Source organism: Mercenaria mercenaria, chromosome 14, assembly GCF_021730395.1.
Source record: "Mercenaria mercenaria strain notata chromosome 14, MADL_Memer_1, whole genome shotgun sequence".
Lineage (NCBI taxonomy): Eukaryota > Metazoa > Mollusca > Bivalvia > Venerida > Veneridae > Mercenaria > Mercenaria mercenaria.
In genome coordinates, this window is record NC_069374.1 from 65,657,909 (window position 1) to 65,685,854 (window position 27,946).

At 35.8% G+C, this 27,946-nt stretch overlaps 1 protein-coding gene across 4 annotated transcripts in view; it reads right to left on the reverse strand.

The window, feature by feature from the left end:
- Positions 1 to 27,946, reverse strand: part of LOC123527802 (phosphatidylinositol 4,5-bisphosphate 3-kinase catalytic subunit alpha isoform-like) — a 45,332-nt gene that overhangs the window by 9,566 nt on the left and 7,820 nt on the right. For 2 of the 4 annotated variants that reach the window (XM_045307479.2, XM_045307481.2), the window contains exons 2-12: positions 15,479 to 15,870; positions 14,315 to 14,527; positions 12,578 to 12,828; positions 11,948 to 12,065; positions 10,271 to 10,389; positions 8,868 to 9,053; positions 4,992 to 5,273; positions 4,152 to 4,258; positions 3,253 to 3,334; positions 2,114 to 2,278; positions 345 to 448 (exon numbers count right to left, since the gene is read on the reverse strand). In XM_045307479.2, coding sequence (XP_045163414.2) covers positions 345 to 448; positions 2,114 to 2,278; positions 3,253 to 3,334; positions 4,152 to 4,258; positions 4,992 to 5,273; positions 8,868 to 9,053; positions 10,271 to 10,389; positions 11,948 to 12,065; positions 12,578 to 12,828; positions 14,315 to 14,527; positions 15,479 to 15,824 — 1,973 coding nt within the window. In that variant the 5' untranslated portion in view covers positions 15,825 to 15,870. Of the gene's footprint in view, positions 1 to 344; positions 449 to 2,113; positions 2,279 to 3,252; positions 3,335 to 4,151; positions 4,259 to 4,991; positions 5,274 to 8,867; positions 9,054 to 10,270; positions 10,390 to 11,947; positions 12,066 to 12,577; positions 12,829 to 14,314; positions 14,528 to 15,478; positions 15,871 to 16,874; positions 17,025 to 22,487; positions 22,638 to 27,946 lie in introns of those variants that run through there. The other 2 variants (XM_045307482.2, XM_045307480.2) reach the window with 2 other exon arrangements.

A 27,946-nucleotide genomic window follows, 5' to 3' on the forward strand; every position in this document is an offset into this window, starting at 1 on the left:
TCAGAAATCATGGACACAGTAGTCAGAACCATATCTGTACTATTAACCCTTACCATGCTGGACACAACTGGTTATGCCTTTGCGACCAGTGTAGATCATGATCTGCACTGTTCGCTATTCAGTCGCTATCTTTTTGGTAAGCACCCCTTTTAACAGTTAATGGTGCTGTCCAAATTGCTAGATGGACATGTTCATTATAGAAATTTTGAAGGGTAAGGGTTAAAATTACATATATCTGCACTAAAACTCATCGCTACAATATATTTCTGTACTATAACTCACTACAGCCACATACTTCTGTACTATAATTCAAGTCTAAGAAAATATTAGGATAAAAATCTCACTTTAATTGCCAGAACAGTTTCTGTCCAATACGCTGGTTCATTAAAGACCTCTTGAGTAGGAATCTCGCAACTGGATTGTCCAGATAGGGCTCAAACTTCAATGCCTAAAATTTTCAAAGTAAAATCATATCATTGTAATAGAATAAAGGCTGCATGTGGAGCCTGCTTCTTGAAAATCTGCTCTTATTATTTTGTTGAATAAGCCTGAAGAATGGTGAGTAATGCTGTAGCCAGGAAACCTTCACTGGAACAAAGACAGAAGAACACTTGGTAAAAAGCATGTCTCAATGAACTGATAAGATAGTTTTATTACACATTGCAGTACAAATTGATACACATCTTGGCTGATTATGAAGTTATTCTTTACAACAAATTAACACAGGGGCAGCACTATCCTATACAAGAGGGCCATGAAGGCCCTGTATCGCTCACCTGACCTATTGACCTAAAGATCATCAAGATTAACATTCTGACCAAGTTTCATTAAGATATGGTCATAAATGTGGCCTCTAGAGTGTTAACTAGCTTTTCCTTTGATCTGACCTGGTGACTTAGTTTTTGACCCTACATGACCGAGATTCAAACTGGACCTAAAGATCATCAAGATTAACATTCTGATAAAGTTTCATGAAGATAAAATCAAAAATGTGTCCCCTACAGTGTTAACAATCTTTTTCTTTAATTTCACCTGGGTAGAACCACCGACCTTCCTTAAGCCAGCCAGATGGCTTCCTCAGTTGAAGAATTCAATGCACCAAGTGAAGCTCGTACCTGCATTTGTGAAGGGCAAGTGATTTTAAGCCAGCAACCTTAACCACTCGGCCACGGCAAAGGATTTAATCATGGTAAAGTTAAAGCCAAACAAACTATAAGGTAGTTCATAAATTACCACCTTATAACAAGAGCTGTCATTAATGGTGACAAATGCCCCCGCAGCACCTTGACCTTTGACCTGGTGACCTTGACCTTTCACCTGGTGAACCCAAAGTCAGTAGGGGTCGTGTACTCAATAAGTACTATTAGCATGTGAAGTATGAAGGTCCTGGGTGCAGTGGTTCGCGAGTAAAGTGCCTTCATGCAAGAAGTAACATTGGCCCCTGTGACCTTGACCTTTGATGTGGTGACCCCAAAGTCAGTAGGGGTCGTGTACTCAATAAGTACTATCAGCATGTGAAGTTTGAAGGTCCTGGGTGCAGTGGTTCGCGAGTGAAGTGCCTTCATGCAAGAAGTTAACATTGGCCCCTGTGACCTTGACTTTTGATGTGGTGACCCCAAAGTCAGTAGGGGTCGTGTACTCAATAAGTACTATCAGCATGTGAAGTTTGAAGGTCCTGGGTGCAGTGGTTTGCAGGTAAAGTGCCTTCATGCAAAACGTTAACATTGGCCCTGTGACCTTGACCTTTAACGTGGTGACCCCAAAGTCAGTAGGGGTCATGTACTCAATAAGTACTATCAGCATGTGAAGTTTGAAGGTCCTGGGTGCAGTGGTTCGCAAGTAAAGTGCCTTCATGCAAAAAGTTAACATTGGCCCCTGTGACCTTGACCTTTGACGTGGTGACCCCAAAGTCAGTAGGGGTCGTGTACTCAATAAGTACTATCAGCATATAAAGTTTGATGGTCCTGGATGCAAAAAGTTAACGTTGTGACGAACGAATGAACTAACGAACGGACTGACAGTTGAAAACTAATACGCCTCCCTTCGGGGGCATAAAAATAATTATCAGAATTAAGATACTTATAAATAATCTGGAAGTATTTAAATGTCTTACTTGTACAAACTGTAAAAGATACTGCTGCAGTTTATCATCAGCCATGCCAATCTCAAGACAGTGTACGGCAAACTGTCGAATTTTCAGATCAGTAAATGAACAGTCTAACAGTTGTAATGCAACTTCTGGGGTAACTGTTGGCCATTGCTTTAACAACATGTATAGCTGAAATACAAATAAAATGTATAAAACTTAATTTTGTCAAATGCCAGTGCACATATCATAAAAACTGTACATGTATATCATATGAAACATTTGTCAATAAGACTAAGCTGAACATTGGTATTCAACCATTGAAAACTGGCATAAAGTGTGTGTTCTCTGGTTCATCGTCTCTTTGTTACAAGTTTTCAGTCATATAAACAATAGTGTCTAGTTGTAGCAGTGAGCAATGCTGCAAACATTATAGTTCTGCCTCACTGGAATATAACCTCATAGACATTTGGTATGATACTCCACTCAGTCACATTTAACCGACACCAGACTGACCAGCCCTTGAGCTATCCTCTTAATTCTGAGTGCTAAGCAAGGAAGCTACAATCTTTCGTGTCCTTGGCACGACACAGCCAGGCACCAAACTCAAGACCTCCCACCCCTAAAGCAGGCACTCTACTACTAGGCTGCCAAGGCAGTGAATTTAGTCAAATAATTTCAATACAGGCACATTTTTAATAGTAATATAATTTTCCTTACTGAAATTACAGACAAAATAAATTTATAATAGAAACAAATGGTCTTTTTGGAACACATTTAAAGATCCAAACTAAACTGCTAACTTAAGAAGATGAAAAAAAATACAATATTGATAAGAAATGACTGAAAATTCATTTAAAGAAATTCAAAGGTGTATGTAAAATCACATCATAATGAAACTTTTTAATCAATCAACAACAATTTTCCAAAAACTTAATACCGTGAAAAAATTTAATTTCATGGGAAAGGAATTTCGTGGTTTTGACTGAGACAGTAATTTTGTGCAGATATAACTTTCTGTGGACTCCAATGTTTGCATATAAAATGAAAAAGAATTTTATTTGTAAATTGGGATTTTATTTTTGCAGATTGATGCACCAGAGAAATCCTAGAAAAGTAGTCCCCAACAAATATTACTGATAGCACAGTAAATGTGTTTTTCTTACCTGAGCGACATTTTCCCTCTCATTCCACTTTATTGCACTAAGGAGCTTTGGTAATGAGTTAGGTTGATGCAAACAGTAATCTCTGAAATAGTGAATAATTTACAATATATTCAACAATGCAACTAGTAATCTCTGAAATAGTGAATAATTTAGGATGTATCAGGATTGTCAATAAGAAAAGGCTGCCGACCAAACTAGATGGTTCAAATTCGGAAGAAAAAATTTTTGACTGCGATTTTTGGAAATAAATGCTCCTTTCCGTTAAATACAGCCCTTTTTACCAATAACATCTCATTTCACTAATTAGCGCATCCCCTGCTTGATTTGTTCAATATTTTCCAATAACTGTTGTCATACAATTTAGCATAATTTGTAGACACAATCTGTGTTATTTTCCGCACATAAATATGAAGAAAAGGAAATTGTCCACTACTAAAAAAGACTGCTATTTTAGGGTTGCTAGTGAATGTCAATGGTTACATGTGTTATCCAGCTGTTGTGAACTTTTCACTATATGTCAGTCGATATAAATTTATTGTACCCCTCCCACTTGGCCATTGTTTTGTTTATCCTGATGAGGATGCTGATTATTATTCAGACTGTGATTCTTTCTGATATTACAGCCCCTCTTATGTTGACTGATACTAGCTGTTTAGTTTATGTTAATTATCTCAAACAAAGAATTTTACCTAGAAAAAACTTGATCTTATTTTTTTTTCCAAATTTAACAGGTGAGCTCATAAAAATGTGAAAATAAGGGGTATATTGTATATAAAATTGCAGTCGAAAAGGTGTTAAAAAAACAGTTCTTAAATGCTCCAAAAATGCCCCTGAATACAGGAAATGAAGCACTAAAACGAACAAATTATTGGCCTTAAAATCAGGAAATAAAGTTGTACCTTCTTTTCCACAAGAGTTCCTTTTCCTGCTCGGAGATTTCATACAGTGGATCTCGACTGATGATCTCCATTAGCTGAGATTCTTCCAATCTCCAGTCATCTGCTTGCTGTAAAAAGAGATCAATAAATTCTGTCTCTGGCTTACAATGAAACTAAAAATTATTTCACGTTGGAAATTAAATAATACTTGCCTCTGACAGGTGGTAATCACTCCTCTGAGTTGTTGTTTACAAGGTAATACTGTAAACATCAAATTTCCACAAAATTGCCTTAAACTTTGATGTCAAATTTTAGTAAAGTATGATGATTTTTTTTTATTATTGCCTCTAAGCTCAAGTCTTAAATAAAATATCTCTAGACATTTAAAGAATAATAAATCCAATCATTTACTCACTAAATAAATAATAAAGCACTACTTTCATCATTGAAAAATTGTAAAACCATAAACTACTCAAGTTTCAGATAAATAAAGTTTGGTACCTTACTATGCTGCAAACTGATGTGATTAAAAAAGCTACAAGAAATTATTTGCATCACCCATGAATACACTCGTAAGAAAAAAATAGGTCCTGCAATTCTCAAGCTGAAAGCTTAAGTGAACATATAAAGACAAAAAGTAATTTCCTTCGGTTACGTTTTCTAAGAGGTATTTTGGCATTTTCCGGATGTTACGGAAACCTTTGCTTGTTTAAGTTATATATATTTATTGCCACAGAAAGCCGAAATAAAAGACAATAGGAGGAAATTGCACGGAAACAGCCAACAGTCATTACAGGGTGGGTCAACCACTTTAAGTGGAACCGGTCCTAGACACCTTAATAGACAAAAACCAATACTTACCAAAGCCATGGAAGACTGTCCTCTATCTCTGTTTGTAGCATACATTGCTAATTCCTCTAACTGACTGTCAGGAGGGTATGACAGAGTAGGACTAAATTTTTCAAACTCAATCTCTAAACAGGGACAGTCTCTGTCAGGATTTGAACCCGGTATACCTATAGGATTTAATGTCTCATCAAGACCATGTGGCAAGGACCACAGGTGAAGACTAAATTTATCATTCAAAAGTCTGTTGTTAAAATCGAACACCTGAAGATTTCCCCAAGCCAATGCATAATGTGTCTGCAATGTAAAACATGATTTTTATTTATACATAGAATTTACAATCACAAAAAAATACATGTATTTATTATGTCTACAAAAAAAACTCCTTAGCAGGTAAAGATAGGTCAACTAGAAGGTGTTTTTGTCAAAAAAAAACATGTCTCCCCACTATTTTAACCTTTAGCTCTGGCGGCCTTTTTTTGCAGCAAAGTGGAACTTTGTATAAGTTTGGTTTATTTCTGATACAAAAAACTCGTTATTGAGCAGACAGCAATTTTCACTGCCCGCCACCTGTAAATAGTGAAAACATCCACTTTTATAGCACTAAAATATATGGAACGTTTTGACCTTTTATCTTTTTCTAATTAAATAACTAATACTAAAATAGTAATTTCAACTGTATTTTGAAGTACATTGTTTAAGTAACAAATGAAAATGATCACTATAGCAAAAACAAGAGGACCATGATGGTCCTGAATCGCTCACCTGTCCCCACATGACCCAGTTTTGAACTGAGTATGACGTTGTTTTTTCTATTATTTGACACAGTGACCTAGTTTTTGACCTCATGTGACCCAGTTTTGAATCTGACCTAGATATCATCAAGATAAAAATTCTGACCAATTTTCATGAAGATCCATTGAAAAATATGGCCTCTAGAGAGGTCACAAGGTTTTTTATTATTTGACCTACTGACCTAGTTATTGACGACACATGACCCAGTTTCGAATTTGACCTAGATATCATCCAGGTGTACATTCTGACTAATTTTGATGAAGATCCATTCAAAAGTATGGCCTCTAGAGAGGTCACAAGGTTTTTCTATTTTTAGACCTACTGACCTAGTTTTTGAGCACAGTTGACCCAGTTTCGAACTTGACCTAGATATCATCAAGATAAACAATCAGACCAACTTTCATACAGATCCCATGAAAAATATGGCCTCTAGAGAGGTCACAAGGTTTTTGTATTATTTGACCTACTGACCTAGTTATTGATTGCACGTAACCCAGTTTTAAACTTGACCTAGATATCATCAAGGTAAACATTCTGACCAATTTTCATGAAGATCCATTCAAAAGTATGGCTTCTAGAGAGGTCACAAGGTTTTTCTATTTTTAGACCTACTGACCTAGTTTTGGATTGCACGTGACCCAGTTTCGAACTTGACCTAGATATCATCAAGATGAACATTCAGACTAACTTTCATACAGATCCCATGAAAAATATGGCCTCTAGAGAGGTCACAAGGTTTTTTTATTATTTGACCTACTGACCTAGTTTTTGATGGCACATGACCCAGTTTCGAACTTGACCTAGATATCCTCCAGTTGAACATTCTGACCAACTTTCATGAAGATCCATTGAAAAATATGACCTCTAGAGAGGTCACAAGGATTTTCTATTTTTAGACCTACTGACCTAGTTTTGGACCGCACGTGACCCAGTTTCAAATTTGATCTAGATATCATCTAGGTGAACATTCTGACCAACTTTCATGAAGATCCATTAAAAAATATGACCTCTAGGGAGGTCACAAGGATTTTCTATTTTTAGACCTACTGACCTAGTTTTTGACCGCACGTGACCCAGTTTCAAACCTGACCTAGATATCATCTAGGTGAACATTCTGACCAATTTTCATGAAGATCCATTGAAAAATATGGCCTCTAGGGAGGTCACAAGGATTTTCTATTTTTAGACCTACTGACCTAGTTTTTGACCGCACATGACCCAGTTTCGAACTTGACCTAGATATCATCCAGGTGAACATTCTGACCAACTTTCATGAAGATCCATTGGAAAGTATGGCCTCTAGAGAGGTCACAAGGTTTTTCTATTTTTAGACCTACTGACCTAGTTTTAGACCGCACGTGACCCAGTTTCGAACTTGACCTAGATATCATCAAGATGAACATTCTGACCAACTTTCATAAAGATCCCATGAAAAATGTGACCTCTAGAGTGGTCACAAGCAAAAGTTTACGCACGCACGGATGGACGCACGGACGGACGGACGGACGCTGCGCGATCACAAAAGCTCACCTTGTCACAAAGTGACATGTGAGCTAACAAGAGGGCCATGATGGCCCTATATCGCTCACCTGTTATCATTGCACTTGAGGACAAGAAGGTCCTCACAAAAGATATCTAAGTCCAAAGGACAGGAACCAACAAAGGGAAGAAATTTAACCAAAAAGAAAAAAAAATTCTTACAAGGTACAGATATGTCAAAATACGCCTAACAACTGGAGGTACCATCCATGTTGTACCACAGGAAAGTGGTCTCGGTTTTTCCCTACAGCCATTAATAAAAAAGTTACTAAAAATAAGCTATTTATAGTAACGTAAAAGGGAAGTAATTAAAAAAAAATTATTGTAAGTGAACAAAAGAAGGATCTGCCAAATAAATCTGATGACATAAATGAAATTTCAGATCATTATCTTCATTAGTTACGGAGATATACCCATTTTAATTTGAAATAAAGGGAGGTAATTTGACATAAAATCAGTCCATAGTTATCTACCCTGATTGGCTCAGTCCAACTAATGACAATAATGAAATTTCAAATAAGTCCTATAAGTACTTACTGATATAAATCCATTTTGATTACAATCAGGGGAGGTAATCAAAATAACTCTGGAACCTACGACTGGATCTGATTTGTCATGGAAGGTAATCAGATATAAAATAACTCTGGAACCTACGAATGGATCTGATTTGTCATGGAATCCAAGATTTATTGTTGTTGAAGATATTTTGGAAGTTTGTATCAAATAAAACCATAAATGAAGTCTCTATATGGCTGCAAAAGCCAAAATAGCCAATTCTGGACCTTTAAGGGGCCATAACTCTGGAACCCATGAAGGAATCTAACCAGTTCAAAAAAGGAATCAAGATCTTGTGGAGATACAAGTTGTGTGCAAGTTTGGTTAAAATCAAATCATAAATGAAGCTGCTATTGTGCAGACAAGGCCAAAATAGCTAATTTTGGCCCTTTCAGGGGCCATAACTTTGGAACCCATTAAGGGATCTGACATTTAAGGGGCCATAACTCTGGAACCCATGAAGGAATCTAACCAGTTCAAGAAAGGAACCAAGATCTTGTAGTGATACAAGTTTTGTGCAAGTTTGGTTAAAATCAAATCATAAATGAAGCTGCTATTGTGCAGACAAGGTCAAATAGCTAATTTTGGCCCTTTCATGGGCCATAACTCTGGAATCCATAATGGGATCTGGCCGGTTCAAGAAAGGAAGCGAGATTTTATGGTGACACAAGTTGTGTGCAAGTTTGATTAAATTCAAGTCATAAATAAAGCTGCTATTGTGCAGACAAGGTCAAAATAGCTAATTTTGGCCCTTTCAGGGGCCATAACTCTGGAACCCATAATGGGATCTGGCCAGTTCAAGAAAGGAACCGAGATCTTATGGTGATACAAGTTGTGTGCTAGTTTGGTTAAAATAAAATCATAAATGAAACCACTATCGTGCAGACAAGAAATTGTTGACGTACGGACGCACTAACGCACGGACGGACGGACTGACGACGGATGAAGGGTGATCACAAAAGCTCACCTTGTCACTATGTGACAGGTGAGCTAATAATGTACCTTTTTATTCTTTTTCTTGGACACAGAACAGATGGAAAAGCAGATCTTAGAGCTTCGTGGAATGTCAGGTAAATATAAAAACTCCAGCCATTGATTCCAGCGTGGATTTGTATTGTCAACTTCCTTCGTTTGTTTAACCTCACATAGAGGCTCTGTACCATGGTAAAGGCCAGCTTTTACATAAATCTGAAAGTTATACCATACCATTTAATTTCTTGTGTTTGAAGTCATTAAACAAGCTTTTAAATATATCTGAAAATTTTCATTTAACATGCAATCAACACCCAGAAGACTGTTATGTGTAAGTTGTACAAGACTTGTTGCTCTAGAAGTAAATTTACTATGATTTTCCTCTAATGGAAAAACAACATCATGCCTTTGTAGTTTAAGAGATGTAGTCAACGAAACTTATCGTGTCATGTTACAGCCAAGGTCTTAACATTGACATTACAGTTTTACTGGGAGAGAAAGACAAAGAATTAGATGCCCCTCTGAACATTATTCTAAGCTAGGGAATATATAAAAGTAAAACCAAAGAAAATTCAAGGTATAGCGGTAAAGCAAGTGACTGAATTAACCACAGTCATGACTTGTAAGTGGTACTATAGTTTGATCATGGTGCCCACATGATTTGACTATGGTGGTCACATAGTTTTACCATGGTGGTCACATGACTTGACCATAGTGGTCAGAGATATAAAAACAAATTACAGTAAATATCAATCAGTAGAGACCACAATGGGATGAATAAAGTTCTCGAGTTACAAAGTTTCTCTTGATTCAAACAGAAATAGAAGGAACAAGAGCAATTCATGCCCTAGTACGAATGACCACTGATGTTGTTTTAAGTTTAAAGGTGAAGATCATATGCAGGTCAAGGTGTTCTATAATTATAATATCAGTTAGTAGTTCTTGCAAAAAATGATTTAATGAGTGTATTAACAAAATTATGGTCATTTATGCTAGCATAGGACCAAAAAATGTTGTTTATCAAGGTTTTAAGTTGAAGGTGAAGGTCATACTAGGGTCAAGGCCAGGAATATATTGGTCAGATTGTAGATCTTGCCACAAGGATTGTTGAGTAGGAGTATGAATTAAATTGGGTCAAAAATGTGAGCTGTAGGCGAAGTTAACCGTATGTATGGACAGACGGTCAGTCAAGCGCTACATGCTCGGGACATAAAAATTAAACTGGTTGAGTGAGAAATTTTTCACTATATATGTCTGACATTATGACAATCTAGTCTTGTCTGCAAAAATGTCTTTACTCCAATAATAGAGAAAAGAATCGCACAAACAATGCTAACAAAAAGCTGCACTGATGAAGACTTACTGGTGTGAAAAGGTCACATGTATTACAGGTAACAAAACTGTGAAATTCTTAACATCACTGCTTGACTTACATTGCCTTTTTCTTTGACATTTACGTATGTTGCACAATGGATTTTTATCTTAAAGTTGACATTCATTTCTAGAAGTGACAATGTCTGTTTGTTATTTATATCTGTCAGAGCTTGAACACCTGCAAAAAACAAAAACATTTCAATATTTGATTAAAATGGCAGCCACTTTGTTTCAATGGCACCAATGGCAAATGTAATTTTTTTTTTATTTATTTCTATTTTAAGCTCTAGTGTCCTCTTAAAGAGGCCAAGTGCCCCCAACTGAACAAACATGGTAAAGGACCTTATAATGATGCTCCAGACAAGGTTTGATGAAGACCGATCCAGGAGTTAATGAGAAGAAGTTTGTTAAAGGATTTTCTATCTTTAACTCTAGCAACCCCTAAAAGGGGCCAAGTGTCTGCAATTGAACAAACTTGTTAAAAAAACCTTATGATGATACTTCAAAGTAAGTTTGATGAATATCTAACAAGCAGTCCATGAGAAGACGCTATTTAAAGGCATTTTTAGTTTTAACTCTAGTGGCCCTAAAATGGGCCAAGCATCCCCCGATTGACAATTTTTTTGAGAGGATCTTATAATGATGCCACGGAACAAGTTTGATGAAAATCCATTGAGTGGTTCACGAGTAGTCGTTAAAAGGTACTTTTATTTTTTGTCCTATTGGCCCCTAAAAGGGACCAACTATCCCCATTTGAATAAAATGAGAAGAGACATTATAACGATGCTACAGATCAAGTTTGATGAAGATCCACTGAGCAGTTCCTGAGAAGATGTCTTTTAAAAGTTTTTTCTAGTTTTAGCTCTAGTGGCCCTTAAAAGGGGCCAAGTACCCCAGCTTGAACAAAATTGCAAGAGGACCTTATCTTGATGCTACAGACCAAGTTTGATGAAGATCCATCAAGCTGTTTATAAGAAGTTCTTTAAAGGTTTTTAACTCTAGTGGCCCCTAAATGGGCCCAAGATAAACCATTTTGAACAAACTTCATAGAGGTCATTGCCAGGAAGCTACTGACCAAGTTTGGTGTAATTCTGACCAGTAGTTTCACAGAAGAAGATGTTTAAGTAAAAATATTGATGCACGATGGATGGCAGACGAGGACAATGGATGATGGACGAAAGACGTCGGCCACCTATACTAATAGCTCACCCTGAACAAAGTTCAGGTAAGCTTAAATCGTCCCTTTAGACACAGTGAAGTTTAGTTCTTTGAACACAGTGACAAATAAAATCTGTCTTTGAACAAATATCAAACACAATGACATAAAACCTCTCTTTGAACACAAGACATATCACACCTCTTTTATGAACACACTGACATGTAAAACCTCTCTTTAACACACTGACAAATAATATTCTCTTTGAAAACAATATATTAACAATATAAAACATCTTTTTGCACAAACCCACAAACAAAACCTCTTTGTACAAACTGGCCTGTAAAATAACTGCTTATTTTCAATGGAATACAAAACTTCACACATTGAAAACCTTAAAAATACAATGTGTTTACATAAAATTCTATGACCTCTCTTTAGATAAAGTCACACAACAATCGCCTCTCTACCCAAACTTGATATATGAAATATTAGCATAATCAAATATCTCTTTAAACATGCAAGCTCACATATAAAGCCACAGTTAACGCAATGAAATCTTAACTAAGACATCTCTTACCTCTTTGAACATATGATGGCACATGAAATGGAGTATCTCTTAGAGCATCATGGACATTTTCTTTTTTCAAGAGCATTAACTGTGGAATAACGCCTCCAGCAATGCAATCACGTATAAACTGAAATAAAAGGCACAGTTCTCATAGACTGGCATAGTTCTAGTTGACAGGCACACTTTTGATAGACTGAGCAACAGAACTGGTAGACTGGCACAGTTTTGATAGACTGGCACAATTCTGGTAGACTGAGCAACATATTTTGTAGACTGACAAAGTTTTCATAGACTGTCACTGTTCTGGTAGAATGAGTAACAGTTTTGGTAGACTGCCATAGTTCAGATAGACAGGCACACTTTTGATAGACTGGCACAATTCTGGTAGACTGAGCAACAGATTTGGTAGACTGGCACAGTTTTGATAGACTGACACATTTCTGACAGACTGGTACATTTCTGACAGACTGGCACAATTCTGGTAAAATGAGCAACAGTTCTTAGTCATTTATAGTTATTTTTCAATCTTGTGACTCTATGAAACTCTCTTAAGTTACCGCCATTTCATTTTCTTTGATTAATCAGTTGTACTTAAGACGACTAATTTAAGAAATCTAGAAGGTAAATAACTCTACTTACCCTGTACTGACTAATGGGATAACCCTCAAACAGGAACTGATCACAGCCACATACTTTAAGGACATAGGTATGCGAAAACCCCTCTATACATCGTTCTATTTCTTCCTTGTTCCTTCCCATATTCCTACTACGCCGTCGTATAGTCTCGGCAATAACGTCATTTGGTTTAGCAGTATGAGGTAGTTTAACAGTGTATTTATTGCGACTTTTGTCTTGCTGCACAACCCAAATACATACATATATATGTTTATCTGCAAAATCCATGATATATTTTATTATTAATTAATGTAATAATCTCTTTCACAGATTCCTGGAAAAATATATATTTACACTTTTAACAAGAGCTATCCATAATATATGTACAGCTTGATAGTTAGTTGCATGCAAAACTTCAAGAAAATATTACACAGAACTTTAAAAATATTTTTGAATTGAAAATGGGCCAGACTTTGAATAAAATTCAGCCAAGAGTTATCTAACTTTGTTATTTCAGTGTGTTTGGTTACTAGGAAGCCTTGTGTAAAGTTTCAATTCAACATAAGACATGATTACAGAGATATGAACTTGCAAAGAAAACTTTAACCAAGGTGACTCCAGTGATGACTGGGAAGCCCAGGTGAGCAGAATAACTCTGAATATTCTTCAAACAATTAACCTTTAGCGTGCTAGATAAATTGTCGTCTGCTGGAAATGTCGTCTGCTAAAATTGTAAAGTTCATTCAATTTGCTCCAAAATTGGAAGAAATATTGTCAGAGTAGCAAACAGCTTGGAACCTGATCAGACGCCGATTTAATCGGCGTCTGATCTGGTTCCAAGCTGTTTGCAAAGGCTGTTAAATTCGCCTGCAGCAGGCTAAGGGTTAAGCAAAAAACTGTAATTTGCTGAAGCCACCATAAAGTCATATTCAACTGAAGTATGGCATCCACATAATGCCTAATGTTCTTCATACTTAACAAAATAATTATTAAAATCATGGCTTATATCTGATAGTCACAGTTCATCAGTCAGGGGTGTAACTGTTTCAAGTTATCGCAGTTTATAACCCATTTGAGTTATTGCTTAAACTTTCATAACTTGTTTCAGTTACCATAAAATATTACAAAGCCCTCCTATGCCAATTCCTCATTTTGAATGAGACTAATGCAATTATTTCCTGAATCCTTGACCTTTTATCTTTCCAGCTATGCAGTAAAAAATTTTACGCAAGGCTGATAAAGTTTTACACAAAAGTTTTAAAGCTATAAAACTCTTAATATTCCATCATGCTTATCAGGTCATGCTCAGACTAAAAGAGAATTTGATTAACCACAATTTGCTACTAATTTCACTTTAAAGGTAACTTTGTGAGAACAGCAAAAATACTTTTTTTGAATAACTTACCTGAGTTAACTATATTTTATAACTAATACGGGTTATAAAATGCTTGAAAAAGTAACTGAAATAGGTTACATAACTTAAAACAGTTACACCCCTGACTGTTCATAAAATGTATAGTTTTGATTATTCCAGTCCTGCAAACAGCTGAAAGTGACTTTTTTTTAAGAATCAAATGTTTTATAAATGGCAGTTAACATAATGGACACTGCAGAACAACACACACATCCAACAGACAGCGTCCAGTAAAATCATCTCCGATGTCACATGACACAATGTAAACATGAGTCTTACAGCCTTAGTCTATTCTACTTACTACTGAACCTTACCGCAATCTGGAAATGTTTTAACAAAAGACTTACTTGTTTGTTGGAGTTTCTGCTCTAAATGAGATGGAAGTTTTGCGGAAGATTCTACGTCTGGCGGGTATGTATATAGTGCTAGACTATGTTTGCCGTTACGTTTACGATCTTCAACAGCTTCCTTACACACTTTGAGAATATTCCGGCGAAAGGTCATGACCTCTAGTTCTTTCATTTCATTAAATTCATTTACTGGAATACCCACAGTCATTCCTGCAATTCAACAACGTGATATTAAAGCAGTTATCTTGTATCTGTATTATGGTCAAATATTATGTATTCATTCTATACATGATTCAAATATTCCATTCTTGAAAATGTCAAGAAAGTCACAAATATCATTCCACTTTCGGAAAAATGGGTACAACCCTGTCCCAGAATGTTATAAAGTGCCATGGACTGTTATGGGGAAAATGTATCTATACACAATACAATTAAGACTAGCCACAAATTAACAGAAACTAGGTGTTTTTGTCACAAAAACGTATGTTTCCCCCCTATGTATACCTTTAGCTCTGGCGGCCATTTTGTGCAGCCAAGCGGAACGTGTCGACGATATACATAATAAGGCTTGGTACTGATTTCTCCTGACGTGATGTTTCGTCGAAATCTGTCCAGCAGTTTGACCTGTGAAAGCCGGACAAGATTTTTCTTCTTTTTTTTTATATCTGGTGGCCATTCTGGCAGTGAAGCAGAACGTCCCAGCGATATGCACAACTAGGCTTGGTACTGATCACTCCTGTAATGTTTCATAGAAATCCAGCCAGCAGTTTGACCTGTGAAAGCCAGACAAGATTTTTCTATTTTTAGCTATTGTGGCCATCTTGTGAAATGAAGCGGCCATTTTGTGCAGCAAAGCAGAACGTGCCACCAATATGCACAACTAGGCTTGGTACTGGTCACTCCTGTGAAGTTTTGCCGATATCCCGCCAGCAGGTTGACCTGTGAAAGCCAGACAAGATTTTCTATTTTTAGCTCTGGTAGCCATTTTGTATAGCAAAGAGGAACATGCCAGCAATATGCACAACTAGGCTTGATATTTATCACTCCTGTGACGTTTCATCGAAATCCAGCCAGCAGTTTGACCTGTGAAAGCCAGACAAGACATGTATGGGGGAGACATAATAAGTCATGTAAATAGTATCTAATTCATTAACCACTTACCTATTGTATAATTTTGCATCTTTTCTTCTCTGTTACCCTTGGGCTCCACCACTTTCAGGATAGGTTGAAACAATCTTAAATCACACAACCGTCTTGTTTCATCATAAAACTCCTCCCGCTCAGCGTCTTGTGTAATGCCAACAAAAATATAGGATGAAGGGTCCAACAGTTTACTGAACAAGGGCCAACGCTTTGCCTCCGCCCATAAGTCACTTTTGATTCTCTCCATTGTAGCATCACGATTACATCTTAGCGGTAAAAGAATTCCAGTCGGCATTAGACAATCCACATGAATTTGTAACGGCATCAAATGATGTCCCCATAATTCTCCTGAACTTGGCGGCATTTTTGCTGTTTACCGCAAATCCCCGCTAAAAGAACTGACAACTTCTCTGAAAATAAACAAGAAACTTGAGAACCTAATTAAACCTCAAACGCTGAGTTAAAAAACTTGTGGAAAACTGAACTAATTGTATCAGTCTCTAGTTTCAAACAATATCTAATGCATGACATGACTTAACAAAAATAAAAACAAAAACAACTAAATTAAGATGCAGGTGTAATGAGAATGTATTTTTGATCTATAGAGATCACATCACCTACTGTGCATGTTAACATCAAGGTCTAAGTGAATACAGTATGATCTAAATGAACAATTTATCTGAAAAGTAGAAGCAAGGCTGATATTGTCTTTCGGTCTGTATCAATATTTCCTAATAATGAATAACCATCAAACACTTTCCAGTCTTCCTACATGTGGTGGCCCTGCTATACAGAAGTTCCACTGTAAAACTATGTCAGTATCTGCTTTTGAGCATTAGTCTTCTCTGTTACTTTTTAACCCTTACCCTGCTAAATTTCTATAATGAACTTGTCCATCTTGCAATTTGGACAGTACCATTAACTGTTAAAAGGGGTGCTTACCAAAAAAGATAGTGACTGAATGGCGAACAGTGTAGACCATGATCAGACTGCACGGATGTGCGGGCTGCAGATCTTGGTCTGCACTGGTCGCAAAGGCAGAATCACTTGCCGCCAGCAGGCTGGTTGCTTCATTGCACAAAATAAAATCACAAAACAGATAAAATTTTATTAAATTTTATGTTATCTCAACCCTTAACATGCTGAACACGATTGATTCTGCCTTTGCGACCAGTGTAGACCATGATCAGACTGCACATCGGACCTGTACAGTCTGATCAAGATCTGCACTGTTCGTGATTCAATCAGTACCCTTTTGGTAAGTACCCCTTTTAACAGCTAATGATATTGTCCAAATTGAAAGATGGACAAGTTCATTAAAGAAATTTAGCAGGATAATGGTTAAAAAATTGAAATCCACAAAATCATGTTTCAACAGTATAAACAATTTAGTAGAATGAACAAAATGTTATACCCACAAAACAAAATTATTTCACAGCCGTGTTTTTGAATATAAAAGTATCACAACTACATTAATTTTGTATATATCCAAGGAAATATAACTTAATTCATTTTCTAACACATGGTCTATTTCCTTGTTGACAGTTTTTGCTGTTGTTTTTTTTTACTTAGAGACCTGCCATTCCCTGTCAATTGATGCTGATGCATTGATTTCTTGATTAAAAAAGACGCAGAAAAGTAAACAGAAAAATAAATAAATCGATCCGAGTTGATTGAATGTAAACAATATCCGATCCTATGTCACACTCTAGTAATTCTTTTTACCAGTAGAATAGGAGTACCCATTACACTGCACCTAATTATTATGTTGATAAAATAGCAACGATTTTGTTTCAACTTAATCAGTACTTAGAGAATTTCACAATGTTCAGTTTTACAGCCATGTGAGTTCATTAACTAAATAAATGCATAGAAAATAGCAATAATTTTATTCAGTAAAATGAACTGGATTTAATACAAAGCCATTATAACTTTTGCACATATTTTTATCATTTTGTTCCTTCCCCTATTTTCAATGTCCCTTCAATATTTTTTCTTTATGCAGAACTATAAAAAAAACATTTAACCATCACCTTAAAACTTTTGACTCCTTGTAAGCTACCTTCTGGTATCTCAATATCTCATTCTTTACTAGATTCATTGAGCAAAAATCATTTTTTCTATTTTTAGCAACAGTGACCTTGAACCCAGTGGCTGCTAACCCAAATGCAAACTAGGTTTGTCTGTTTATAAACTTGCTATCTGGTGACAGTATGTCAATTAAAACTGAAGTTAATGACTGGGAAACTGTTGTTTTTTTTGGTTTTTTTTTCATTTTAAGTAACAGTGTCCTTGACCTTACTGATCCTGCGATCCTAACCTTTCTATCCTGCTTAGCTTCCTACATTCCAAGTTTCATCGCAATACCTCATTCCTTTCTAGGGTTATTAAACAGAAATTATATTACCAATTTAGTAACAGTGACCTTAAACCTAGCCCCTAGTCATAAGTTACCTCTGCATGTAACTCAACAACTTCTCCTCACAAGAACCAAAGTAGTAAACAACTTCCTAATACTGGATGCCATGGAGTTATCAAATTCCTAACACTGAAATCAGTGGAGTAAATAATTTCCCTACACAACAATTAGAGTAGCAACCACCCTCCCAATATGGGAATTAGCAGAGTAAATGACTTCCCCACACAATCAACAGTGGAGTTTAACTTCTCCACATAAGAATCTGAGAATAAACAACGTCCAAGCACTGAAATATGGGGAGAAAACAACCTCCAAATACAGAAAGCATAGGATTAAACAACTTCCTGATAAAAGAATCATAGGAGTAAACAACTTCCTGATAAAAGAATCATAGGAGTAAACAACTTCCTGATAAAGAATCATAGGAGTAAACAACTTCCTGATAAAAAGAATCATAGGAGTAAACAACTTCCTGATAAAAGAATCATTGGAGTAAACAACTTCCTGATAAAAAGAATCATAGGAGTAAACAACTTCCTGATAGAATCATAGGAGTAAACAACTTCCTGATAAAAAGAATCATAGGAGTAAACAACTTCCTGATAAAAGAATCATAGGAGTAAACAACTTCCTGATAAAGAATCATAGGAGTAAACAACTTCCTGATAAAAGAATCATAGGAGTAAACAACTTCCTGATAAAGAATCATAGGAGTAAACAACTTCCTGATAAAAGAATCATAGAAGAAAACAACTTCCTGATAAAAGAACCATAGGAGTAAACAACTTCCTGATAAAAGAACCATAGGAGTAAACAACTTCCTGATAAAAGAATCATAGGAGTAAACAACTTCCTGATAAAAGAATCATAGGAGTAAACAACTTCCTGATAAAGAATCATAGGAGTAAACAACTTCCTGATAAAAGAACCATAGGACTCTAAGGAGTAAACAACTTCCTGATAAAAGAACCATAGGAGTAAACAACTTCCTGATAAAAGAATCATAGGAGTAAACAACTTCCTGATAAAGAGTCATAGGAGTAAACAACTTCCTGATAAAAGAACCATAGGAGTAAACAACTTCCTGATAAAAGAAACATAGGAGTAAACAACTTCCTGATAAAAGAATCATAGGAGTAAACAACTTCCTGATAAAGAATCATATGAATAAACAACTGCCTGATAAAGAATCATATGAGTAAACAACTTCCTGATAAAAGAATCATAGGAGTAATTAATTTCTCAACACTGGAAACACAGGGGTAAACAAAGTCCAAATAATGGAATCATAGGGAGTAAATAAATTCCCAACATGGGAAGCAATAAAATAAAAAAAAATCTCAAACAAGAAACAACTTTCCAACATTGAAATCAGAGAAGTAAATAACTTCCCAATACTAGAATCAATCAAGTAGACAACTTGACAACAAGGAAGTACTAAACAATTCCCCCTTACAAAATTAAGAGGTGTAAACAACTTCCCCACAGACAAATGAGCAAAAGAGTCAGTTCAGTCATCAACAAGTCTCAACACTGTCTGAGTGTCTTCACCAAATAAATGAACATAGCTGAAACCACATAAACACTACAGATTATTTACCACAAGTTTTCAGGTCTTACATACAAATAAAAAAAAAGTCATGAATTCTCTTAACATAAATACTTTGTTTACAAGTGTTTACAAGCTGACACAGGGTGAATGAACTTATCCCTTCCTGTGGGAAGTAAACACAACAGTTTCATGATTACAACTATTATTTGAATAAACAACTTTTTAAAATCCGTTTCATGTTTGTTTGTTCTCACAACTGTTAGGCTAAGAGATAAATTAGAAATAATTTATGCCCACAACACAAAGATTCCAACTTAAATTTGCAGGCTGTCAAACTACACAGGCCAGAAGTTCTTCAAAAAATTTCAATTTAGTGTAAAAGTTAGGACCAATTCCACTTTATAGTCAGTAAGAAGTTTGGCACTGATCTAGTTTGAATTTAAGCTTACTTAACTCAGGAAATGCACATGAAAACTTCAAATTCTGATTTTATAAACTTTTTTGTGAGTAAATATTTTAGGCCAAGCATCTACATTTTTGACCAGCAATCACTGTTCTTTTTTTTATATAAATCTCAGTCTTGGAATGCCTGGGGTCATTTATGGAACACCGGTAACATGCTCAAAAAAATTAGGGTAGGTAGGTCAGAATTTTTTTTTTTTTTTTTTTTTGATTTATTTTTATTACATGCGACTTTTCGGAAATTATTTTTGTCTCAAAAAATGAATACAAATAAGGGGGTTATGCCTACAGAGCACCAGTAAGTTGATTTCTAACATCACTGACCATGTTTAAAGCATAAAAAGTGCACTTTTGCAACTTTTTGTTAAAAAGTTGAAAAAGATATTCTCCAAGGCCATTTAGGGTCGGGCCAAAAATTTATGGTAGGTCAGGATACCGGAAACACCTTATGATTCCCATTATATATGGAAAAAAACCTGAAAATGCACACTACATACCTGCATAATAAAAAATTTTAACCAACAAAAATATAATGTGCCCAAGGGTAAACCAAAACCCTACAGCAATCATTAAAGTTTACCACAAAATTAAAATAAATCCATTTTTGTAAGATCTCGGATAGGGCTCTATCCCACATGAAATGATGGATATAAATGATGCCTTTGTTAAATGACATTTAAAAAGAATCACAGAAGTCGGCCTCCAATGACATAGACCACAGGTATGTACAGAAGACTTCTGAAAGTACCTTAATTTCATCAGAACAAATTTTGTATGTCTACTAAACAGTTTTGATGTGCTGTTTTTGTCTCTAATTTCAACTTTATTACAAAGAACTGCTGTGTAATTGTACTGGAAAAAGTATCTTATTCCAAAATTCCTGACAAACAAAAACATAAAACCCAAATTTATTCGGCCAAGAACTTTTGACCTTACTGCCTCAGAAATCAATAGCAATCACCAACCACAAACAAGTATCATTCTTTGCAGTTTAAGGGCAATATTAGACTGAAGGATTCCCCATTTACTGATTTGAAACCATTTCCAGCACAAATGTCACTGTACCTACAGACCAGTATTAATCCTTACCCTGCTAAATTTCTAAAAGGACTGGTCCAACATTCAACTGAGCAATACCATTTATCATCTGAAGGGGCGTTCACAGAAAATTTATTGACTAAATAGTGAATACCAATATCGATTTTCAGTACACTGTACCCATCTCTAAAATACAGAAATGATGGTAGAGAAGAATTATATTCAGCAATGAATGTACAGCACAACTGACTGAGGATTTTAAAGTTTAAACCTTGGAGAAAGTCATGTTATTAATTGAACTAGATGTTACTCCATTACCTGTGTGGAACAGAAGGATTAAGGACTTTCAAAATTATACTAAGTTGTTCAATTTTGTGTCAGGCGTAAAGTAATCAGCTCAACTGCTGAAGGTGTGATAATTTATATCATTGTGTTATATCAGACGTTTTACAACTCAGGATCACTGGATTAAAACCTACAAATTATAGGCAGTGGAACTAAAAATTCAAACTTCAAACAGGCACTACCCATTTAATTATTTTCTCAAACGCAAAAGAAAGTGTACATAGAGGTTTTTCTTAATTTGTCTCATATTGATAATTCATAATAGAAATTATATGATGTTTGGTACCACTGTTTAGCTTATAAATTCAATAATTATTGCTTACAAACCAAAGTAATCTTTTTTAAAATAGCGATTTCTATAGATGCACAGAATTTGATTACATGTGTCAAGGGTCAAATTTGTGGGATAGCCTGTACAATACGGAGTCTCATATACCGTAATTGACATACATTGTATGATGATGTGTCAGGAATGTTGTTCCATTTGATCTGCAGAGCATTTTGTAGCTCCTGCAAATTGCTGACATGTCTTGACCTAACTCTACGACCAAGAACTGACCCTATGTATGCTTGATTGGGTTGAGGTCAGGAAAAATGGCAGGCCAAGGCAGGACTGTCTTGCATCAATGTGACGGGGGCATGCTGATTAACGAATGGAACAGCTACTGGTCTTAACACCTGGTTAATGTACTCAACTGCATTAAGATTGCCATTAACATTGACCAGATCAGTTTTCCTGTTTCCCATGATCCCGCCCAAAACATAACGCTGCCTCTGCCAAACCTGTTCCTCTCTACAACAAAGGTGTCAACAAATCGCTCCCTGCTCCTTCTACATATGCTCATCCTCCCTTCATGATTCAGGTTAAACCTTGATTCATCTGAAAAGAATTCTATCCCACTGATGTCTTTGCCAACAGAGATGAAGCAGTGCCCAGTTCAAACAAGTAACGCGATGACGTCATACAAGAACATTACCAACATAAGCTCGTCTTGAACTGATAGACTGTACACAATGACGAAGATGCCTCAGAACGATGTCCCTGCTAATACGTTACTGCCTCACTGTAGCGGGAGCGCTTTGGAAACAACACCTGATGTAGATCAGTTCAAAATGACGGTCTAATCTGACGTTAGATACACAAGGCCTGCCGTTTCGAGGATGATTGGCAACTGTCCTGTTTACAGGCACAAAGTAACAAGTTTACTTACTGTGTTTCTGCGGTAGTTGAATGCCCATGAAACATTATCAACGGAGTCACCTCAGGTAAGCATCATCAAAGCTTTCAGTATGGTGACACTGAGAGAGTCCGGGCATTGCTAGTTTTGAAATGTTCAAATCGCCGTGTGTTTTTCTTACTCCTAGAAGTTGGAAGAAAGCAATGAGAGATTATTTGACTGATTTCAGATTTGTCCAAGCACAGCATGGGCAAATCATGCAAAAATCTTGTAAAGGGATGTTACGTAACATTTAACCCAATACTGACTGATGTAGCCATTGTTCAATACAATGACAGGCCTGCTTCACACAATACACATTTGAAAGGTTTATAACAGATATAACTATACACACTTTCTTAAATTGCATTTCAGTATATGTGTAGTTATAACTGCATCAAACAAGAGCTGTCCATAAGACTGTACTTTTCTCAGTGCTTGACTCTGAATTTGAGCTTTGCCAGTAAAAAAAAAAAAATCCAAGTTAAAAAGGGGCATAACTCTGTTAAAATTCAAATTATAGTTTTGAGAAATGTGTCTCCTGGTGTAGACTTTGATAGTAAATAACTATTTCGAGTTTCAAATCAAAAGCTTTAATAGTAACAGAGATATTTGACTTTATCAAAAACTTTAACTAAAAATTCTAACTTAAAAAGGGGCATAATTCTGTCAAAATTCAAACCAGAGTTATAGGAATTGTGTCTCCTGGTGTAGATTTTGATAGTAAATAACTATTTTGAGTTTCAAGTCAAAAGTTATAATAGTAACAGAGATATTTGACTTAATTAAAAAATTTAACAAAATTTCTAAGTTATAAAGGGGCATAATTCTGTCAAAATTCAATTCAGTGTTATGGGGATTGTTTCTCCTGGTGTAGACTTTGATAGTAAATACCGTATTTTCCCGTATTAACGCCCCCGGGGGGGGGGGGGGGGGGCGTTACATTTTCCAAAGAGGGGGCGTTTATTTGCGGTAAAAAAATAAACAAGAGGACCATGATGGTCCTGAATCGCTCACCTCTTCCCACATGACCCAGTTTTGAGTATGACGTCATTATTTGACATAGTGACCTAGTTTTTGAGCTCATGTGACCCAGTTTTGAACTTGACCTAGATATTATCAAGAAAAAAATTCTGACCAATTTTCATGAAGATCCATTGAAAAATAAATTATGGTCTCTAGAGAGGTCACAAGGTTTTTTCTATTATTTGACCTATTGACCTAGTTTTCGAAGGTACGTGACCCTGTTTTGAATTTTACCTAGATATCATCAAGGTGAACATTCTCACTAATTTTTATGAAGATCTCATGAAAAATATGGCCTCTAGAGAGGTCACAAGGTTTTTCTATTTTTATACCTACTGGCCTAGTTTTTGACCGCACGTGACCCAGTTTCGAAACTGACCTAGATATCATCAAGGTGAACATTTAGATCAATTTTCATGAAGATCCATTGAAAAATATGGCCTCTAGAGAGGTCAAAAGATTTTAATAATTTTAGACCTACTGACCTAGTTTTTGACCGCAGTTGACCCAGTTGACTTAGATATCATCAAGATGAACATTCAGACCAACTTCATACAGATCCCATGAAAAGTATGGCCTCTAGAGAGGTCACAAGGTTTTTTATTATTTGACCTACTGACCTAGTTTTTGAGGCACGTGACCCAGTTTCGAAACTTGACCTAGATATCATCAAGGTGAACATTCAGACCAATTTTCATGAAGATCCATTGAAATATGGCCTCTAGAGAGGTCAAAGTTTTTCTATTTTAGACCTACTGACCTAGTTTTTGTGCCGCACATGACCCAGTTTCGACTGACCTAGATATCATCAAGATGAACATTCAGACCAATTTTCATACAGATCCCATGAAAATATGGCCTTAGAGAGGTCACAAGGTTTTTTATTATTTGACCTACTGACCTAGTTTTTGAGGCACGTGATCCATTTCGAACTTGACCTAGATATCATCAAGATGAACATCTGACCAACTTTCATAAGATCCATGAAAAATATGGCCTCTAGAGAGGTCACAAGGTTTTTCTATTTTTAGACCTACTGACCTAGTTTTGACGGCACGTGACCCATTTCGAACTTGACCTAGATATCATCAAGATGAACATTCAGACCAATTTCATACAGATCCCATGAAAAATATGGCCTTAGAGAGGTCACAAGGTTTTTCTATTATTTGACCTACTGACCTAGTTTTTGAAGGCACGTGACCCTTTCGAACTTGACCTAGATATCATCAAGATGAACACTTCAGACCAACTTTCATACAGATCCCATGAAAAATATGGCCTTTAGAGGTCACAAGGTTTTTCTATATTTGACCTACTGACCTAGTTTTTGAGGCACGTGACCCAGTTTCGAACTTGACCTAGAATCATCAAGTGAACTTCTGACCACTTTCATACAGATCTTGGAAAATATGGCCTCTAGAGAGGTCACAAAGTTTTTTTATTTTAACTGACTAGTTTAAGATACCTTACTGAAAAATCAGTTATAAAATTTAGGAGTGTTTTCTTGCACGTGATCACCCAGTTTCGAACCGTGACCCTAGAATATCTCAATCACAAGTGGTTATGAACATTCTGACCAATTTAACATGAAGAATCTTGCGAAATATATGGCCTCTAGAGAGGTCACAAGGTTTTTCTATTTTTAGACCTACTGACCTAGTTTTTGAAGGCACGTGTCCCAGTTTCGAACTTGACCTAGATATCATCAAGATGAACATTCTGACCAACTTTCATAAAGATCCAATGAAAAATGTGACCTCTAGAGTGGTCACAAGCAAAAGTTTACGGACGGACGCACGCACGCACGGACGCACGCACGGACGGACGACGGACGACGGACACCGCGCGATCACAAAAGCTCACCTTGTCACTTTGTGACAGGTGAGCTAAAAATGAAATTTTTTACAAAACTTAAAAACATCGTTCAAACTAGCTGTAAAGTGTTTCTGTGTTGTTTAATCCCCCCAAAACATAATTATTTGGCACCCAATTTAATGCAGTGCGTCTTTTATGCATTTAAATACGGTATCGATACCTCGTGTATTTTGACACGCTCGCGACACTACACATTACGGTACGTCATGACCCAAACAGCTGTGTACTCCAATAACATTTTCGTTAGTACATGCGGGTAGCTAATAGCGCAATACACAATGTCAATGGTTTGACACGCTGCTTGTATTAATTTTCTGTTTGATCATTGGATACGTACCGTACTTAGTACAAATGTTTTGGACTTACCGTACATAGACTGTTTAAAAGTGTGTTTAATTTTTAATACATTGGACTTTAGTACTGTAAATTACTTATTACATGGACTTATAAAAATGAGGTAGGTGATTTTTTTCCCGTTCTTGTTGACTTTTTTTCCCTCCAAAATGGGTGGGGGGGCGTTAATTAGAGGGGGGGCCTTAATTCGGGAAAATACAGTATTTTAAGTTTCAAGTCAATAGCTTTGGTAGTAACAGAGATATTTGACTTATCAAAAACTTTAACCAACGGCAATGCCGACGCCGGGGGGAGTGCAATAGCTCTACATTTTCTTCGAAAAGACGAGCTAAAAAAGGATGTGTCTAGTAGTCCTGTAACCGTATGCCTAGCCTGCGTTCTAGTCGTCTGGTCACCGGACGACTAGCATTTACCCTGGCGATTTTCTAGTCGTCCCGTAATCGATTTCTCAGTGAATAAGCTATAAACTGGTTTAACTTTACCTGTTATTTATTCAAGATATCAATACCTATCTGCAAACAGAAATTTGTTTGAATAATACTTACTGAGAAATTTACTGACTTTTCAGCCGATAAAACGGAAGTTTACAAAAATCAATAATGACGAAACTAAAAGAAGCGGATGATTGTGTCGTTGTCATCTTGCTGTAAGAGAGCGTTTAGTTACATATGTGCTATCAACTGACGAGATACCACGCAGTCAACAGTTCATAATGCTTCAAGGCGATACCACGGGGAGGCACCCTTATCATGGCCCAAATTTTTTTTAATGATAAAAATAACAAAATTCAAATATCAAAATGAAAAAAATAAGTACATTTTTGGAATAAGCATAACAATTTAATTCCAAACTGTGAGAAAGTTTATTATAGGTAAAAATACTGTTTTTCATAATTGTTTTCCTGATTATTTACATGCTCCTATTAAAACTGATAAAATGATTATCATATTGTTTCTTCATGTTATTCTTTAGTAACTTGTGAACTCTTAACTTGAATAGGAACAACAATGAAAAACTTTGTTATGTGGAATCGGTATCAATTTGGAACATGGACACTGATTTGATAAAAATAACTAATGGAAAATTGCATTGAATAAAATCGGTCCAAAAATACAACATGTTAGCATTATAGTCACTGATAGTTTGTATAACAATAAACATGGGAGCATATAGAAAGAGTTTAAATGTGTATCAGAAAATTTGTTATACCGTGATCAAATAATTTCATAGATTTTACAAATAAGTCATTTAAAGAATCTGCAACAATGTGCAGCGAAAACGAGGTCCATATCGTACGAAAATATGTATTTTTTTTAGTGAAACATACGTTCGTAGCGCAATGTACAAAGAAAATCACCAATGGAGAAATGAAAAAGATTTTTTTCCCTTAACATGTTTAGAATGTGTACAAACGTTGTATGAATAAGCAACATTGTGAAATTTTTATCATAATCATGACTTGTGTTCTAAGAAACAATACAGGGTTGTTTGAACATATATAGCTAGAATTCTAGGGCATTTTAGTAAGATATTAACATAAAATGAAGCAAAATTATATAAAAACGGTTGATTTTCAATAAAACTTACTGTAAAATTTCACACGGCGCGATCGTAAATAACTATTTTGTTTAATAAGTAAAGTAATTTATACTGCTACGATCATTAAATTTAGACTTCTGGCTAGAAAGTGCAAAATAACAGATCAGAAAAAACATTAAGAAATGACAAAATAGCAAGTATTAAAAAATATAGAGTAAAACAGTATTGTTAAAATACATAGTGTGGTTAAAGTATATAGAGTAAGCATATTTATCGATATGACATATAAATAAAGCGTGTCATGTAGTCTACAAGTAACAAGTGTACGGACAAATATCAGACTTAAATAGAATGATTTTAAAGTTATGTTTTTTAAGTTTTAATTAGTTTTAACGGTTTATCATTATTAGAATAATAATGCAGAGCTTAGGCGTAGTTGATGAGTAGTGGCAGTCTTAACCTTGGATGGTTTGTGTAAGTCAGGTATGAAACCGCGGGTCTTCTCTTAGATGATTCCAACAAACAAATTCACGACATATTTAAATCTTTATAAAACCTTTGGCAATGCAGAAAAAATCATGGTATAATTGTAGTAAAAACATTACAATAAACAAATTTAAACACCTCCACCGATACCCAGACGTGTTATAAGGCCT